Source organism: Anarhichas minor, unplaced genomic scaffold (assembly GCF_050575085.1).
Source record: "Anarhichas minor isolate MPS153535 unplaced genomic scaffold, ASM5057508v1 ptg000024l, whole genome shotgun sequence".
Taxonomy (NCBI): domain Eukaryota; kingdom Metazoa; phylum Chordata; class Actinopteri; order Perciformes; family Anarhichadidae; genus Anarhichas; species Anarhichas minor.
The window spans coordinates 10,084,617-10,105,181 of NW_027466470.1; the positions used below are offsets into that span (position 1 = coordinate 10,084,617).

The 20,565-nt window shown below is 40.0% G+C and overlaps 1 protein-coding gene across 1 annotated transcript in view; it reads left to right on the forward strand.

Moving 5' to 3' along the window:
* gpr158b (G protein-coupled receptor 158b) overlaps window positions 1-20,565 on the forward strand; it is a 50,359-nt gene that overhangs the window by 6,189 nt on the left and 23,605 nt on the right. Inside the window, exons 2-5 of the mRNA XM_076098408.1 lie at window positions 159-264; window positions 14,772-14,874; window positions 17,772-17,983; window positions 19,487-19,555. Of these exons, the coding sequence (XP_075954523.1) occupies window positions 159-264; window positions 14,772-14,874; window positions 17,772-17,983; window positions 19,487-19,555 (490 nt within the window). The remainder of the gene's footprint in view (window positions 1-158; window positions 265-14,771; window positions 14,875-17,771; window positions 17,984-19,486; window positions 19,556-20,565) is intronic.

Here is a 20,565-nt window from a genome sequence, read left to right on the forward strand (position 1 = left end):
CTCTTTCGTAACATCTCTGTGATCACTATATCTTCTCTCTATCTTTGTACCGGCTTCTTTCTTTTTGGATTTTCTCACTATTTCCTCTAACTCTACTCATCAATGCTTCCCATTCTCCTTATTTCCTCCCTCTTTCCTCCCTTCTTTCTCTCTGGCAGGGGTGTGGTTCGTGTGGATGTGAACCTGCAGGATGTGGACATTGACCAGTGCTCCAACAGTGGCTGGTTCGCTGGGACTCACCGCTGTAATCTCACTAGCATGGAAGTGAGTCTGCTCAGCAATAACAGTCTTTTGTCACTTGTCTATTTTGTCATGCTGGTGTGCTGTAAGTGAAGTTAGTGTATTTCACTGTTACATTCAACCATATGTTCAACCATACACCCTTTTGTCTGAAAAAATGCAACCAAACACTGCGATCACAGCATTCAAGTGTGCATCAAGTGAAAAAGATGATCAACAGCTGTGTAATATCAAAGAGTAAAGACTTTAAAGAGGTGTTTGACAAGAGCCTACCCTGTTGGACACGAGTGTTTTTCACCATTTCCTCTCACACAAATGTTCCTTATTATAAAGTGTCCTTGATTTAGCCTACTTACTGTAAGTACATGCAAATGCAAGTATGCTGACATGCTCAGAATGACAATGCTAACATGCTGATGTTTAGCAGGTATAATGTTTTCCATGTCAACGATCTGCGTTTAGCATGTTAGCATGCTAGCATTGTTATTTGCTAGTTATTTGTTCCTAATAGAAATAATTGAACACATCTAAATTGACCTGATAGTGGAAAAGTTATTACAATTCATCCTGAGGGGAACATGAATGTTTGAATCAAATTGAATGGCAACATTTCACTATTTTCAACCTCATGGTAGTGCTAGAGTAAAAGCCAGGGAATCATCATCAAGGCATCAGGATTCATCATCTGGGAACCATGAATGTCGGTACAAAGTTTTGTGCCAATCCATCCTGTAGATGTTAAGATATTTGACTGAATACGTGAAAAGTTTGACGTGCTGGTGGTGCTATACAAAAGGTCAGAGGATCACCAAAGTGGTTCGGATTCATCCTTGGAGTACCATGGGTATCATCACTAAATGTCTCTGCAATCATCCAACAGCTGTGGAGACATTTCACAAAAAATAAAGTAAACCAGTGGCGCGAGAGGAAAAGCCAGGGGATCATCAGTATCAATAGGCTTTATCCTCTGGGGACCATGCATGCTCGCACAAATTTCATGGCAAGCAATTAGTTGAGGGGATATATATATACAGTCTGGACCAAAGCGGTGTAATGATAGATAGATGCCATTGATAGAGCCACAATGCATGGCTAAAACGTCACTCGTCATCACATGGTAAATTGTGTAAAAAGACAAAACCCTAGTGTGTCTGTAGACATCAGTGAGTGGGCTGCAGTGTGCTTGTCTGTGATGATGAGGGTTGATGATGGTGATATGTGTGTGAGAGTGTCTTCTCCACGGTATAGTGCTGGTACCTGTGTGACCGTTGTGATGGAACTGGCAGCAGCCATACATCATGTTTGTATCTATTAGAGCTCCTGTGTGTGTGTGTGTGTGTGTGTGTGTGTGTCAGTGTGTGGGCTTGGCTGTGTGTTTGGTGCCTCGCTCATGTCAGGGCCAATGCATTAGTGTTATGTATTGCATGAAGCCTCTCTCACTCCACCAGGGCAGAGTAGCTGTTAAGGCTTGCGTGGCATGTCGCTGGCCATATGATGTATTATAAATGCAGTGTAATGGATTGCTGCAAGATGTGGTGAATAATTGACCATGCTCTTTGTCTGTGTGCCTCAACCGCTCTCGGTTTGTCATGGGGGGGAAACTAAAGAGGAAACATGTCTCCATGTTTGTCTAGATCTGTTTTGATGTTTCCTCTGCATTGTTCCATTGTCATAAGCAACTCTCTCATGGTTACTGTCTGATCAAATCTGAATGGCGCCGATTATAGAATTATATCTTCTGTTCAGATATGCGTTTGTGTGCCTTTTAGCCCTTCTAACCAGTCCATGGAAGACTACTTTCATGGACTTATCCGAGGTGTCTCCTGTGTGTGTGTGTGTGTGTATGCAAGTTTATGTATTTTAGTTGTTACTATATGTACATTGTTGTGTACAGTATGTGCATACGTTTTTCCTTCTTCTCTCTGTGCAAACATTTAAACTGCTTATGTTCTGTAGATAAAATTAGACCTGAACATGAAACACCATTAGAGGAGATATTCAGAGCATCATTACAGAGCTTACCACTCATTACTCTCCTCGTCTGATGATTCTACTTCACACACCATATTTGGCAAAGCGGCAGTCAATGATTCAGTGCCATCTCGAATCAGCAGTGTTACTTGTTTCAAATGTGGGAAGCAATAATTAAGAAAACAGCAGAATTGAAACTTTGAAAGATGAAATGTTTTGTTAGAGGGGACAAGTATTGACCAATAAAATCAATCTGTTTCTAACAATGCCATCAATCTTTTCCTTCGATGGATTGATTATTTAGGCGATTAGTCGACTAATTGGTTGTTTTGGTCTAAGATTCCTTTAGTCGATTAGTTGTTCTTCATGCTTTTTCATGCCGAATGAATTATGTTCAAGAAACTAATGAGCATATCTCTGGTCAACACAAGATTTAAAGTGGTGCTTTGTGTGATTCTTTCTGGAGAAACTCAGTTTTACAGATTTGTACTGCAGCTGTACTTTGTGTGAAATGGTAACACCAGCGTGCTAACATGCTCACAATAACGATGCTAACATGTTCATGTTTGGAAGTTTTTTGGCATGAATGTGTGTACCGGATTTCATGACAATCAATCCAATAGTTTTTAAGACATTTCACTCAATCCCAAAAAGGTCAATCTTAATGTGGCTGGATGTGAAAAAAAGTCAGGGGATCATTTAAGTCATTACAATTCATCCTCTGGGGACCATGAATGTCTGTACCGAATTTTATGTCAATCCATCCAATAGTTGTCGAGACATTTGAATCAGAACCAAAGTGGTGGGCCAACCAACAGTCCGACCCCACCATTCACAGAGCCGCACTTCTAGCAACAAAAATGCTTCCATCATTGGAGTTGACAGTCTGCTGATGGTGTTTGAGCTTCTGTAATATCTCCAGACTGTCACTTAAATCCCTGTTCTATAAAGAGAGGTGAGAATCGGCACAGTTATAGAAGGAGACGTCATCAAGAGTCTTCTTCAAAGAAAAGGGAATCTAAAGCAAATAAAATTGAACAAGACATACTATAAACAAGTGGAAATACAAGCAGTTTCGCTGATGATCACAGTAGACTGTTATATTTAGATTTAGTTTTAAATTTAGGTTGTGAAATGTTCAATGTCTTGTTTATTTCTTCCCCCTGTGGTTTCTACTTTTGTGGTATTTCCCTCTCAATATTCTCTCTTTTCATTTATTTTCCCAGATTCTTCCATCTTGATGTTATCAATTGCTTATTGCTGTTGTTCTGCCAGTGCAACACCCACATGCTGGTGTAGTACTTTTGAGACTTTACCTAAATTTTTCTTGTTCAAATCAAAAGTCTCAAAACAGTGCAGTCAAAAGCTTTCAGGAAAACATGATTTGGAAGCTAAAATGTATCCCGTCCCAGTGCACCACACACAATGCAACATTTAGAAACAACTTTAATAAAAATACAAAGGTTTTTTTGGCTTGTTCTCACAGACCAAGTAAGAATTGCCTTTTGTCCCAAAGTCCCTATTAAAAAGCTTTTCTATATCTTGATAAATCGATTTTTTTGGGAAATGGGCTGTGGAAAGTCAGTGTGAGGCTCATTGCTTTCCCCACTGAGAACAAACACACCCCGAGGCTCTGTTTCAGAGAGAAGGATAATACCGAGACAGACTCCAGTAATGTGACAGTCCAGAGTATTACCACAGTGGTACACATCTCATTGTTACTAAGATGTAGGCCTAATGGCTTAATCTGTAACTGAACAACTTTTATGTTAAGTCTGCAGTTTTTCAACTTTGTTTATTCTGCATGATGGAGAATTCTGTGTCCTCTGATTTGCTGTGAAGGCACTTTAGTGAAACCTGAGGAGGTTTCGCAATGTCTGGCAATTCATCCCCCAAACTGTATGTCTCATTTCAATGAGACACATTTTTATTCACAAGTTGTTTCAGAAATAGTGAGGATCATTATTAAATATGCAATTATAAAAAAAAACGTTTGGCCACTTGGGGGCAATTTAACAAGCAGAATACATAAAAACTGTTAGCAAACAGTTACTTATTTAAAGGTACATCAAACATGTAGCCGCATCAGCATTTATCTGGAGTCGTGTCTCTGACCACATGACGAATGTAAGTTGAATATTTACGCTCGCTAATAGCTCCACTACATTCAACAGCTAGCATTAGCTGCTAAATATGTCGGTTAACAAGAACGTCTGAGTTTGTTATGTTGTATAAAATGTTATTATGACCAGACAAGTGGTAAATATTCCTCATGTTAGCCTCCCAGTTGTAGTTCGATTTATCTCGAAATGCGTTCGATTTATCTCGAAAATCTGAAGTTGGAGCTTAGAGGTCACACTCAAGTTGACCCGAACCCGTTCTAGTACAACAATTCGGAAAGTTGATGGGCTTTGCTCCAGCCATGTTAGCCATTGTTGGCAATACACCGCAGCGTTCAAGTTGAGATTTTTGACTCTGAACTCGGTCAAATGGAACGCACCGTTATTACATTTCCAACAGATACAATATCGCCCAATCAGCCGAACGCAAATGTGATTCATTCAGGGAATTCAGCCATCTTGGAATAACACGTGAAGACTCCCAGTGGGAATAACGGGTAGTTTTCCCATGTTTACAGTTCTCAGATGCTGATGTTGCCTCTCCAGAGCTGAGAGGACATCAGAGTTTGGAGATGCTTATCTTTGGGTCCCTTTTCACAGTACACATTGACATTTGGTCCATTGTTAATATCCACAATAGTGATTAGTGAATCTTTAAGCTCTTAATTGAACTTAGGTTAATTGATATATTAGTGCCCTGGTTCAAATGAAGAATACACACAAAACAGTTTTGGTTTAAATTTGCTACAGATGAGCATCCTTTTGCTCAGCTACATGAGCTTCTTCTAGGCCTTTTTTTTTTTGGTCTGCCCGGATACAGCGAGGCTTGTGGAGGAAGGTAGGATGTGTCACCATGAACCAAATACAAGACTTCATGCATTATGGACAGTCAGTCGTAGAGGAAGCAGCTTACATAAGGAGCCATTGCTTGTATAATTAGACGAGTACTGTGAGAATAAGAATGATTAGTGTTGGTGATTTGTGACGTGATGCATCTGAGTAGGTTTATATGTTTTCTTTGTGTGTGCTTTTTAAATGTAATGCATCTGTCTGTCTGTCTGTCTGTCTGTCTGTCTGTCTGTCTGTGTGTGTGTGTGTGTGTGTTTTCTTCGCCCGTCCTGTGAAACGTGCCGCTGGAGATAACGGGCATCAAACGCAGAGCTCTGCTAATGAGTTTAAACTGCTGTGACGGCCAAGGAGGGTTACCCTCTCTGTCTCTCCTCGCGCTTTCTCTCCTCAATCAGCTACATTTCCTGTTTCCATGGCTATTCACACTCCCCCAAATATCTCTCTCTTTCTTTGGCTATCACTCCCTCCTCATCTCTCTTTTGCTTTTCATTTAGCCTCCTCCATTGCCCTTACTGCTCTCTCTGTGTCTCCGTTTTCTTGAAGCTAATTAACTCCTCCGAGGAGGGCAGAAAGACAAGACAAGTCAGAAATTATCCATCCATCTGTCTGCATGTTCTGCTCTGCCTTTGCCAGTTTGACACAGTAAAGGCTGCAGCAAAAACCTTTAGAAAAGCACAATATGACAAAGAAAAAGCCGTCATTATTTCCAGCTTTAGCTCAGCTACTGTTGACAGTGATGTGAGTCCCTCTACTCTAAAAAATGAATTACCTGGACATATGTGGCCCTGCTCTGCCCCACTGCAAGAGACCAGGCTTTGCAGTCTCAGGCTGTATGGGGTGAAAAAAGGGACATCAATTAAATATTTGTCTCTGCCTTACTGTGTGTCTTTTTGCAATCCTTATCGTCTCTGGCACATTGCGGAGAAAGAAGAGGATTTAAGCTTCAAAAGTCTTAAAGTCAGTATAAATACTGCATGTAAGGAGAGGGATATCCAACTGAATAAGACAGCAAAAGCCTGTGCAGAATGTTAGCAGTAATGGATGGTTATAGGTTGAAAGAATATGCTGGATTTTGGGTTTCTTCTTAGATATGTCATTCTGTATTTGTCAGGAAAGTAGACACTCACAATACCTGTTTTTTTTACCTGCCTTATCTCTAGCAGGCAAAAAAAAAAAAAAAGTGACTTGAGGAGCAGAAGAGACATAAAATAACCAGTTCTGCTCTGTCATTTCCTGTTTCGCTCTCCTCTTTCTGTTTTCTTCTGCCAGAGGCTCTCCGTCTTTCCTCGGGGAGTTTGAAGCTGCACAGCTAAAGCTGGGTTAAAGTGTCGCAACACTTACTGCATCTGTATACCAATTGGCAATGCGTGTGTGTGTGTTTAAGTATTTTTCTTTTTCATCATCAAAGAGACCATAAGTGTTAATATTCAAAGCTTCTTTAAAAAAAGAAAAGGTCAAACGCAGGTAAATTTATGAAGCAAGCTTTAGTACACAGCTGTGAAAATGACTTCTTCTGGGGGCTGCAGGGAATACACATAGTAGAGCACAAATTTCTCTTGTTAATTTACATACAGTATCGTATCCATTAATGCCTATTGCCATCTGAAGTGATCCTATACACACCATGACTGTGACACAAAGGGGTTTCTTTCCAAATGGGCCCACTTGTGCAAAACACGGACGCCACTCTAAGGTGTCTGGTATCCAACAAAAGGTGTATGTGATAATTCTTGGTCATTGCTTATTTCTTCTTGTACTGTACATTAAGATGTTAGACACACTGAACACACAGTCCAGATGAAAGCTGTGTAGCACTATTTACCACCAGAAAGGTATTGCTGTACCTTTGTTAATATGAAAACCACATCCATCAATAATACAAATGGGCCCACTATGGATATCCACATAGTTTAACTTTATGATCTTGTCAATACAGGTGCACTGACGGTGAACATTCTTTATTAAAAAGGGAATTTTGCAATATCGTTCCATTCCTCAGGGAGAACAATATTGCAGGTAAATGTCTCAGCTTTCTTAGTGTTCGTGAATAACTCAAAGTTTGCAGATTAAAACTTGACTTATATTTGATAGTAATATTTGAGTTTATCATAAAATCACGTTTCATGTATTTATTAGTTGCATTACTAGCCTGTAAAGAAGGTGACAGTGCTCTGCTGCTGCATGAACAACAATGAGGCTGATTCTAGGAAAACCACCCGTTTGAGTGGGATTTATGGAATTATATGGAGAATTTTTCACATCCACCAATTTAGCACATCTGTATCAGTGTATGTATATTCATAGGCATAACTACTAAAATAAAAACTTGGAGCCTCATAGTTTCCACAGAAAGTTTCCACAGAAAGCCGGGGTTACAAGCTAGGGGCATTAAGTTCGATAGAGATGGCAGGGAGGGTTTAATTAAAAAGTGCTGTCAAGTTACATTTTGGGACATAAAGCCACCTCCAGTGTTCCCTATCCCTGGCAACATATTCCAACAGTTCTGCACCAGGTTATTTATACTCTTCCAGGTTTCTCTTTGCCTGGAGCCCAGTTAAGTGCAAACTTTGGGATGCAATCTGCCTCCATTCGGAGCACAAAGCCCAGCCATGACAGTAACCTCTTGCCTTATTTATGTGATGATGTTCTTGCTTTTTGATTTTCTGTATAATTCCAAGGCTGTGATGTTGTTGAATCAGAAGGCACCATATAGCCTTCTCAGGCATTTATGGTGGAACGCATCAATCATTTTCACATCAGCGTTTGTTTTCAACCGGCATTCAGAACTGTGCAACGCGATGGACTAGACTGCTGTTAAACATTATAGATGGGCCGATGGATGTTGTTTTGGGCTGTATCGCTTGGACGTCCAGATGTCTCATTGGGAAAACACTCCTCTCTGAAAAGGCTTCCTAAATCAGTGAAGTTCATTAAACTGTATATTAAAACTGGTGCTGGAGTCGGTTTATTAATGAAGTTTGGGGATTTTTTTTTCTCAACACAAACCAGGACCCAAAACATCTTAACCTCTGTTGCTGAACTCTTTCTTAAACTCTTACAAGTACCCCAACTTTCACTTTAAATGTTCTACTAAAATGACTAAATTGCTGGAGTGGCCTTTTCATGCCCGCTTTCTAGTTAACAGTATACCATTATATCAATAAAACACCACATAGATTAGATTCATGATTTGTTTTTCTTTTTAACAAAGCTGAAGGTAGCCAGTGCATATACTTTGTAGTATTTTCCGTCAAACATATTCCTTCTTTGATCTTTAATTAGGCTGATGACGCATGCATTGTAGCATGAAGTGAGGAAGGAGAGCAGAAGGACGGGGATGCAGAGCAGGATGAGACGGGGAGGGAGGGATGAGGAGTGACAGCAGAGGGGGACAGTCGTCGGGGAAGATTCATCCTCCACAGAGAAACACCATTCACTCTCTAATCTGTTGCCTGCAGCTCAGCGTCTGCCACAACCAGAAGTGTAAGAGCTTGTCAAGTCGGCAAGAGCAGTTGGATCTTAATTGAATGAGGCCTCCCGATCGAGTCCACGTAGGGAGCTGGGGACCACCCACCCAGATGTCTGTGTGGGGATACTGAGCGTTCATCTCATAAGTCTTAAAACTCCAAGTGAGACTTGCATTCCACTGCTGTCATATATCTTTAAGGCTCCACAGCCAATCAGCAGTGACATTTTGAATGTTTTTCCTCTTTAACGTTATATCAGAGCCCTGAGGTCCTGAGTTCACAATCCCATTATTCCCTCAGATAATGTCCTCTAAGAATGCAGCGAGACCAACAGCAGCACTCAGCTGGCGACTCTATCTCTAGTCACAGCACTGTAACCGCGACAAGCCACCAATCAATAAGCGGCTATATATCGCAGTATTTGCCTCTTAAATTGCTGGAGAAATACCAGACAGGCTTAAGTCCAAGGTCTCCTCTCCTCAGATATCCACTGTGGCAGTGGTTGGTAGTCTTGTGAAACAGCAGCAGGCAGATCCCACACCCAGGGGACAGAGTGATTGTAATGCTTTTAGGGTTTAATGCTTTTTAGTATATTTATAGATCTCTGAGGGACGCAGAGTGCTCTCTCTCTCTCTATCTCTCCCTCCCTCTTTTTCTCTCCTACCAACTCCCATCTTGGTGTCATGTTCACAGCTTTTTATCAAATTGTACGGCGAGAAACCTGAAACAGCAGACTGCAGTCCAAACATGAGGGGCCTCAATGTGAAAGTTATACAGATAATTCATTTTAAGGTTTAACGCTTCAGTCTACATGTGAAGTATGTTTTACACTTTGCGTATCAAGAGATATTGTTATGTGGTGTTGTGCTGCGGGCGCTGCTAAAACCTGTGGTTTTGTACTTGTTAGACAGATTAGCATGCGCTCACTGGGATTTATGTGATTGTTGATTTAATATTTTGCAGTGGTAAAGTTGAATTTTATAGAGTTTAATTCAAACTTTTTCAAGGGGAAAGTCATCTTAAACAGCTGCGTCTAATTGGTAGTGTGTATTAATCCTGGAGAAAGTGGAGATATTTCAAACTGAGCTACAATAGACTAAAATTGTATTACAATTCAAAAACATACAGTATAATTTAAGCATTAGTCTGTCCTTTGGAATTAAAGAGCAACAACAGACCCATCACTTATCAACAACATTCATCTTTTATACTTAGAAAAGTCCAAAAGCAGGAATTGAGAGCAGCCTCATAAGACCACAATGCAATGCAGCCAATAGACACACCACCGAATCACAACACAACACAAGATAAGCTTCTCTTACAAACATAAAATTGGCTAACAAACACAATTTCAAGCTAAATGAATGAAACAAAATCGCTATTCAGTCGAGTTTTCAGTGAGCAATTTTATTTCCGTGTGTTTGCGCTCAGTTTCAGTGATGTAGGGCACTGGTGGTTTTTTTTTTATGCTTAGAGTTAGCTAAATATCATAAGACCACTGCTGTATTGCATGAACCTTCACACATTGTTTACCTTTACAACCCCATTATTATTGTATGCTAATGATTCTTTCCCCTCAAAATAAGCATTTTAATTATTATTAGTCTGTATTAAACAAGAACCAAACATTAATCTCACAATAAGAAGAGATTATTTAGCTACTAGCTAATTTACTGCAGTCTCTGGGGAGGTATACACGCAGAACAATCACCAGACACTAAATACATTCACTTACATGCAACACCATTATAGTCTCTATCACACACATGCACATCAACATATGAATACCAGCACATTCATCCAGTACAACAATCAGATTACAACGATTAAAAACCTGAACCACAGTCAAATGAATGTTGACATGACTGGTTGCTCAATATCCGTCTTTGGCACCATGTGGAAAAATAATTAAAGTCTGAATAATGAAGTGCCATTGATAAAACTATACCTGTTGTGAAAGTGAAGAAAGTGAAGGATCAGGTCTGGGCTCTGTAATAAAACATCCTCTCCTCAGGCTGTCCTTCTTAAAAGATAAGTCGTTTGCACTTTCTGTGATTGACAATGCAACCTTGAACCCTGCCAGCCAAGCGTTAGAAAAAAAAGTGGAATTAGAAGCTCCCACTGCATCCAAAGTAAGGTGCAATTATAAAATACTTTTTCACTTTCAGCCTGCGGTCTGATGAAGGTGATCCATCAAACTGAGACACGTCAAACGAGCGTTTCACAGCCCTTTCATGGTGGCTGAGGAAAAGTGAGGCCGGCCGTGGCACAGCTAAACCCCCTGCCTTTAGATGTGTGTGTGTGTGTGTGTGTGTGTGTGTGTGTGTGTGTGTTGCTGCATGATTGTGTGTAATTTGCTGGTGATAGACGACATATGGAGTGGTTTGCTAGTGAGGCAGGTCAGGAGTATTAGGTGCATTAATCTAGTTTTGATGCTTCTTGTCAATCTTCTGAGTGCCATGAATGTTTCCCGCATTGTACTTGTGAGAGCTGCACTTGAACTAGTTCTGAGAACTCAAGTATTGTAGGTAGGTTGGAAATAATGTTACTCGCCTCAGACAAGGTTGAAATGAATGGGGATATTATAGTAATGTGCACTTATTTCTTCTACACTTATTTGCTGAGCTTTAAAATGCACTTGGGAATCAGTAAATGCCTCCGCTGTGATAGTGCAGACAGGTTTAATAATTGCAACGATTCGGATGCACAGAGCCCAATAACAGTCTAAAATAAGCATCATATTTCATCCTTGCCCACCTCACTGTCCCTGGGTATGTTGTATCTTAATGACTTCCTTTGGAGTAAGCAGAAAATAAGTAGATAACAAATGCTGGTGGTGTACGTTTATGTTTGTGTGTGTGTGTGGTTGGGCAGTTTTCTCAATTTGCCGTACAGTATTTGTGCTTTTTATGTATGCTCCATCTATCCATCCATCCATCTATGTCTCTCATCTTTTCTGTTTAAAAGTTGGACTTCAATTGTGTTTGGGGCCCTATGGGAGGCTGAGTCCTCTGCTCGCAAACTGCTCCTTCACTCAGAGAGGTAGAAACATCCTGTCAAAAACCCTTATTCCTTGTTTGAAAAAATAAAGAATGAGCAGACTCTAGTTCAAATAAATGCCCCCTTCCTGTGTTTTTTTAGACTCTACAGGTACAGTATGCTTATCTCCTGAGAGACAATACACATACATGCACATATTTGCTCCAGCAGTAGATGAGCTGCAGCTTGGTTTTGTTTTTTTTTTATGTTTGCTGGGTTCCAATTCATGTTTTGTATGCAGATTGTACTTTAACTTAAAAACCCCAAAACCACGAAACACGACTCATCTGCCTGCAGGAGAGAGCCATTTATCAACCCGGCTATGAGAAGCTAAGCACCTACCATTGTGTGGGTGTCCAGCTGTCTTCAGACTATATGCACTCACTATTGTGGCAGTTTGGAATTTTGCTCTTTAATTTCTATTCATGACTAATTTCTATTCATGTCTCGTGTGGAGAGAGAGGTCTTTATATAAAAAGGACCTCATTCACTAATATGTGTGAAATGTTCTTACTTTGCGCACAAAATAATTGCACATGCAAAATTACCGTCGGATTCATGACACGTGCACACCGGCCAATTTAGTTCTTACCACTGTGCGTATGTTCGTGAATCAGAATCATTCTCAACTGACAGGCTGCTAATTATAATCAGCATATTGCCATATCCCCATTTATCTACATAATGAATTACTTTCACCTCGAGGTTCATCATGGAGGAAGCAGTGAAGTTGTTGTAAAAGAGAGAAGCATAGCTTCTGTCTAAATGTCTAAAAGAAATTTAGACATTTTTGAAATTGTGTCCAAGGTGAAAGGCAGAAAAGGTACAGAAAAAAAGAAAAGGCTCGGGCTGCGAGGTGGTGAATGTTGTAAGGTGGAAAGAATTATTCTGTAACCGTTGTCCAGGAGGAAGCTTACAATGCTGTATTGGATTGTATTTGATGTTTTCAGTCAGGGAAATGCAACAAGTATTTAAAAATACTTCAAAATTCTCTCAAATATGTACTCTTGTCTTGTGGCTAGTTATGGTGCGAATAATCCATTTCTTATAAATAAACTTTACAGAACTACGGTGCAGCACTATCAGGATACATGGTCTTTCTTATGAAGAAAGAAGCTAGTACTCTCTTCCAAAAAGTAGAAATATTCATCAGAACCATATGTTTATTCTGTCAACCATTTGCACTTCAGTTCAGACATTTATACCCTATAGGCAGCTCATCCCTGCTGCTGCTGCTTCCCAGTTTAGAGATTTGGGGCTGTTTGTCAGCTTTGAAAAAAAAGCTGATCTGTGCAGAAGTTCAGCAAGAAGCTTTAAAGTAAAACAAATGTGAAGAACATACATATAAATACACTGAATTGTTGTTCAAAAATAATGGTAACTGCGTGTTGTGAACTTTAGTGTAGCTGGAGGCTGAAAGAAGTTAGTTTAGCTAAGCATGAAAGTGCAAAAATACACCTCTGCAGTAATGTATTTTGTTGTGTTTTATACATTCACAGGTAAATTGTTAAAATGACAAGTTGTTCATTACTGAGCTGAGCCTGAGCCTGGCTAGCTGTTGGTTTCCCCTGCCTCCAGTCTTTATGCCACACTAAGCTAATTGCCTCATGGCTGCCGGTACATGTAGCTCCATACTTGTAGCGCACAAACATGAGAATGGTATCGATTTTCTCATCGAACACTGAAAGTGAATACGCTTATTTCCCAAAATGTCCGTTCCTTCAGCAGGGGCTCTGATTTGAAAATCAGAAACATATATAAAGACCAGCGACTGTCACAGATTCATGAAGTATGAATGTAGTCCTGCTGTTCTCCAGCAGCCGTCCCAGAGAAGATATACTGTTTGTATTGTAAGCAGGCGATGCACTATTTATGAACATTCATGTCAAATTTATTGCAGCTTTATTTAAGTACAGGGACGTGTGGCTTTAGATGTGAGTGTGTGTTTTGCTCCAGATGGTGTGTAAGCCCATAGAGCTCTTGCAGTTATCAATGCAAAGTGGAATTATGCAGACACGCCTAAATTCTGCAAACAACCCTTAATTCTTAATTTAGATATTAATTAGTTTCCCTGTTACTTGGCAAAGCCCTGTGATTTCCCCTGACACCACGCATGTTTATAACTGGAGCGTCTTCTGCTTCACGCTGCAGAGGAGCATGTAAACGATGGAGGAGACTCAATAACATGATTGAAACAAGTTCATTAACTGGGACCACTGCAGGGGCCTGGCGGGGAGCGTAATCATCAGCCGGAAGTGAAAACACATAGGACTGTACTCACGTCAGTTTGCAACGACAGCACTGAGACGCTGCATAACATTCAAATTCTTTGATGTCAGTAAAAAGATAAAGGTTGTAAAACACTGTAGATTACGTCTAGCTCTTTACATTGTAAATGTTACAGCATTCTCAATTTGTAAACTCGTGTATCATCCATTTCTTGACAATATTTACTGCAAATGCAAATCTCATTTACTCAAGAGGCATTTTAAGGCATACCTTGGAGCAAGAAATGCTAAAAATATGAATGAATGTGTGAAGAGAAAAATCAACACAGCGACTCTAATTTAGACCTAATGCTTTCTTGACGTACATTGTGGTTCATTTTCATTTCTTGATGATATAATTGGCTCTTTATTACTGCAGGGCTTCAACTAACAATTATATTGTATTACTCTACAGAGTATTGTCTCGTATTTGGCCTCTGCAATTTCAGAAAAGAATGAAGAGCCTCAAATATTCAATTTAATAAACAATAAAACAGTACATTTTGTAATAGGCTTATTACAATGCAATATCTAATTTCACAGCTTTTGTTTTGTACAGATTTTGTTGTTGTGTCCTATATTAACCTAAATACCAGAAAAGAATGTCATCACTTTACTCCCACTTGCTTTTGGATTGAAGAAGCAAAACAAAGCTACATCGGCTTAGTCACCCAGTCATCCTCCTCCATCCTGTTGTTTCACTTTCACGGAATTTCCATTTATGCTTCTCACTTTTGCCCCCATGCAACTAACTCCTGTGATATTCTATTTACAACCAACACTGTTTCAATATCCACCTGTCTTTTTCTTTCTCCCAGTGCACTCCCATCGTCGGCCATGGATTTGTGTTGGACAAGTACAAGTGCCAGTGCAGGAGAGGATTCTACCATCCCAGCCGAGTGGTGCTCAATGGCTTCAAAAGTAGGTTAAAAATCCCTCTGTGATATAAAAAAAAAACATATTGCAGTGAGCTGTCAGATCAAAACTTTGAATTGTTCAAAAGCAAGCTTTTGGGATTCATGAAGAAAAAAAGCATCATTTTTTTTTCAGCCGACAGTGACACATTTTGTTTGAACTTCTTCTTCTGTCTTTGAATGGGTATCCTGGGGCCTGTGAGGTTATGAAACCTCAAGCTTCATTCAAAGGATTGTGACTGTTCTTGTTGTGGAAACGTCTACTATGTTTCTATTCTGAGTTCTAGTGGGAGATACTGGTGGCTTCTGAATTACAGACCTGTTGGAGTATATGGCTGTGTACTGTCGACAGAGAACGCATGTTGATGGAAAAAAACTTGAAGAAAGGATTAGTCACACTTTAATTGACATGCGGCTCATAACGGCAGATTTACTATTTAAATTTCTTAGTCATTTAAAAAAAAAGGATCTTTGATTTCACCCAAAGTAACAGAAGTCAACAACTATGGATTTCGTCGGCTGAAATGACAAATGTCGCCATCAGATTTTTTTCAGCTGTAGCTAGCATAAGCTAATGCTAACACCGAAACAAAATTGTACTTTTTAATGTTTCCAGCTGAACTCTGTAGAAGACATGGAAATGAAGCAGCAGTATCGTTAATCTGGGGGTAAAGATATTTATCTCGATTATTGTAGTTATATTGTATTTGTAAAAATGTAATACAAATTTTAATTCATGGTTTGTGCACTTTGTTGCTTAGATTTTAAACTGCAGTTTAATAACAGTTTGCACCACTTTTACAAGAGAAAAGTATTCCACGATGAGAAACGACCAATGACACTTCGAGTTTGGCCGGAGTTGCTTTGGAGAAATCCAGTTTTGCTAAACTATGATTGGACAATCACTGTTCGAGGGAGAGGTTTATCTTATGGTCAATTGATATTGTCTGTCCTAATCTGGCTATTCATCTCATATTTCCACTATTCTTTATTTTTTTATTCAGATGTGACAGACACAATGAATATGGGCTGAAAACGTATACATCTGAACATGTGCACACAGCTTGTTTATGGACCTGTTCTCCTTAACTTTACCTTCATGCTCCTGCTTTGGTTGTGAACGCCTGTATTCTGACACTTTGACTGAAAGCGTTGCAGTGTCCTCGGGCACAAAGCTTGGCCCTGATGAGTGAGATAATCAAGCAACTGCTGTGGTTTTCATCCCCGACTCCAACAATACAGCACCCCGAGGGGGATGATATGCTAAGCAGGAGCTTTATTGTAATGCAGCGCGATGAGTCTCCTCAGTCTGTGAAGAGACCCAACGCAGACCCAGTCATTACAAATCCCTGCGGTTCAGATTGGGTCGCAGTAGTTTGCGACCCTGATTTCGCCCCACTGGAACCTGCCTGTTATTCCTCGTGCATCCCAAAAAACAGACCAGACTGGAAATAGATTTTGTATTGTTTCCTAGCAACAGGCCAATAGGACAGATATCAAAGGGGAGAAAAGATGGAGGGAGAAAAACAGCAAAAACAATGAATTATTCTGAAATGTGCAGTAGAACCTCATGAAACATGACATTTCATTAGAACGTCACAATGACACTTTTGCTGGAGATCCTCTATCAGATAGATGGATCTGTGTCTAGACATATAGAAGTTAGGCTTAAAAGACAATTTAGATAATAAAACAAAAACACGTCAAACTGACAAATGTTTGCACAATTCATTAAAATCAAGCCCTTTTTCACCATTTTAGATCACATCCCCAGTCATATTGTGCACCTATTTAACAATATACTCAAGAAAAATCTCGTCATCAGAATCCAATCATCTTTTCTTCCTGTAAAACAAAATATCAAATGTGCTTTGGTAAATTAGTACCGACTGTTTCAAGCAATGATATCATCGCATCCATTCATCAATCAATGCGCAACTTTTAGCAACATGGAAGATGAAGACGGTCTCACTTGGACTTAAAGAAGCCATTCCTCACCAGGTTCTGTGCAAAACCTTTCACCACCTTTCAGTACTTCACCCCTTCACCAGGTAGCTGGAGTTAATAACTAATTCTGCACTCTGAGTTAAGCAGGAGGTTGTCCTTCTTGAGATTATGATTTTTTTTTGGTTCCACTTTTGTTATTCATGCAGGTACAAAAACTACTTTTCGTGTTGACCACTGCCCCCAAACGGAGAGGTGTGGAATCACCTGGCCCACCCCTTAAAAAAAGTCATGAATACAAGAGAAGATAAAAGGCTTAACTGGAATTCACAGCAAAAAGGCAAAAGACAGTAAAGGGGGAAGATCACGAGTCACCTCCTTCCCTTCTTTTCCAAACTCTAAATCACACAGAATGAAAAACAGATTTCTTTTTTTGGCATCGCCTGTCCTTTCTTTACATGTAATTGATTACATTTTGGTTTCAAAGGCACATAACATAACACATCCATGCTAATGTGAACACTCTCAAATGAGATGTTCGAAAAATGTGCCACATGCTGGTATAACAACAATTATGCAGACCAGAGTGATGAAGGGAGCCATGTCGTCCTCTCCTTCATTATTCCCTCATCTGCCTCATTAAAGGCTGTGTTCTTGTAATTATCACCCCCAAGGCTTTGTGATTTATTGGATTGATGATTTTGATTCCTTCAAATTGATCAACTGAGCATTTAATGAGGAGTCAGTGTGTGAGAGCTGAACCAAATGAATTACATTGACAATCCTTGAAAACACTATAATCAGACCCACGTTCTAAATTCTGATTAGATACGTTTTCAAAAGGCTGTCTTTCATCGGTTAGAAGACAAATACTTCTGCTTTGCAGTACTATATAGTATGCAAATAAACAACAACATTTAGTGTTGTGATTGTCAACTAAAGTGCTGTCGTGTGCCTCAGGTAAGGAGCAGCGCTCGAACAGAGACGAGACGTCCGACGTGTCCAGTAAGTGCCTGCCGTGCCGCGAGGGCTGCCCCTACTGCCGAGACGACACACCCTGCCTGGTGCAGGAGGACGGTGCCCTGCGGCTCGCTGTGGCCTCCTTCCAGGGTCTGTGCATGGTGCTGGACCTGGCCTGCATGGTGGTGGTATACCACTTCAGGAGGAAGAAGGTGAGGGGGGGGGGAAATCAAATGCTGTGAATTCAAAGGGAAACGGCACTTAAAGTATGTGCTGTGATTGGAAATGTAAAGGTTATTGTTCCCTGCCAGTACAATACAACAACAGTTTTCTGATCGCCCTACTTCATTTCTATCTATTCCCGACACTATAGCCATTCCATCACATCCTTTAAAAAAAACTAACGTTACCGTACATCAACAAAGAGCTAGTATTGAACTGCATTATGGGAATTGTAGGATCCAACTTTTGGAGATTGACTCATACTTTGGACTAAAAGTCAAAAAATCTCATCTTCTGTTGCTTGGATTTTGGCCATTTAAAAAAATAATAATCTGTCATTCATGAGTTCCCGAACTCAATGAGAATACAGTTAAAACCAACTGAATGTTTCATTTAGTAGTAGTAGTAGTAGTAGTGCATTGTGCAGTGGCTTAGCTTCCCCCTTTACTTTGCTATTAACGTCTAATGAAAGATGAGGACAAAAGGATTTTACTTTTATTGAAACGAAAACGGCCACAAAATGTGTAAAGTTACCATCAAATTAATTACAGTAATAGCAAAAACAAATGAATAAATACATACAGTTAACTGTGGCCTATGCCAACATTTAACATTTTAAAAACCTGGCTTAGCTCTACACACAAACCTTCTACACACAACGGCACATAATAATAATGTTGATGCATAATAAATAATGTGTGACTGCTCTTCCTTATTTCAAGGGAATTAGGGGACTTTTGGGGGTATTGTATATAAAAATATAAATGAGGCATTGGAATCCTGATTTTGACGTTGATTATCATGGCAACGGTAGGAGCTTCGAAGCGTTCCAGTCAGCCTTTATCTAATCCCAGAGGAAAAAAATCTTTTGCTCAGAATAGACTTTCATAGAATTAAGTGAAATAAATATGAGATCCTCACGGTGTAGAATTATTACAACCCCTCCTCAGGCAAAGTTCAGTCGAATCTTTCCCGGTGTGCTATTTATAGACATTTGTGCGTTGTTGCCTCAAAATCTCCTACATTTCTTCAGTTCACAAGAAATGTCCCCGGAGCCCTTTGAATTTACATAAAAAAAACATTGAAAGTCCTTTAATAAGAGGTAATGTGGATCCAACCCAGAAAAGCGGCTATCGTCACTTATATTCTTGTTTTAGGGGAAGGCAAAACATTAGCAAGTATATGTATACTTGCTAATGTTTATATATTCAACTCCTCTCCGTTTGCTTTGAAAGAGGCAATGACCTGCAATGGCAAAGAAGCTGGAGCCACAACTTCTCACAGTACTCTGTTAAAACAAACAGCGATAAAAGATTTACAGCAGCAAGAATTGATGCATTATTTTTGACATGTTTGCCATGTTGCAGTTCATGACTTGGTGCCAATCCACAAAGCTGAGGAAACTTTTAACTAATCTAAAGGCATCACCTTTTCCCTGTAAGTGATTGATAAATTGATCTTTTTTTTCTTTTGTGTCTCTTTCCCCAAAACAGAACATCCGCGCATCTGGTCTGATTCTACTGGAAGCCATCTTGTTTGGGTCTTTACTGCTCTACTTCCCAGTAAGTCTGTGTTCTGATCTTAAAGCACCCACAATCTACTCAGTCATTTAGTCAGTCTATTACATTACTTTTATTAAAAAAGGATTCCTGTCCTGAATATATTAGTGTGTAAATAAGGCAGTAAACCTTGCCTCCTACTTCTTCTGCTGCAGCTAGGTGCTGTTACAGTACTGTACTTATCATTGTCTGGACAAAAACAAAGAGTTGGTGTGCATGATCAGTACGAGTGTGTCTTTTTGTGCGTGTGCCTCTGCCAGCCTTTCTGTTGTCTGAATGTGTAAACCTGTCCAGTTAGGTGCCAGCGAGCACCGTATAGGTGTGTGTTTGCACTTGTGTACACAGCCCACAGTGCACCTGGAGCACTGCGTCAGAAGCCCATCTTTAGCAGGAGAACAGATGGAAGAAACCCGAGCGCCATGTAATAGGGAGATCAGACGTAACTGGGGAATTCGCCCCCTTCAAATACTTGCACAGAATGCGAACAGTGTGCCACTGCTCTCCTCAAACACAGGGCCTGATGGCTGGATGGTAGCCATTTAAAAAAAAAGGAGAAACAATCTGTTGAGAAGAAAAAAGCTTCAGAGTGCTTGGCTGACTCTTGGGATAAAGGACTTTGTCCTCATTCTAAAGTTACTGAAGGGTTACCGTAAGAAATACATTTGCATTAGAATGGAAAGCCTGATAGTTTTGGTGCAGCAGATAAAGAGCCGCAGGTATTCTAGGTTTGTCCTGGAGTGACTTGGCGTATATATTTCTACTGTGATTCTTAGATTTTAAACAAAATTAAACAGAAGAGCTAAGTGATTTTTAAGCTGCGCGATTAACAAGTGGGGACTAAAGATGAAGACACCACAGATCTCCATTAGGGATTTACAGCTCACCAGCCAACAAAATAGTCTGCCACCGACGCACCCACGAAGAGCAGCCGGACCAAAACTCTCACAATCATCGGGGCTTTAGCAAAGGGAACTAAATATAACCGTGACAATCACTGTACAAGGCCAGTTACT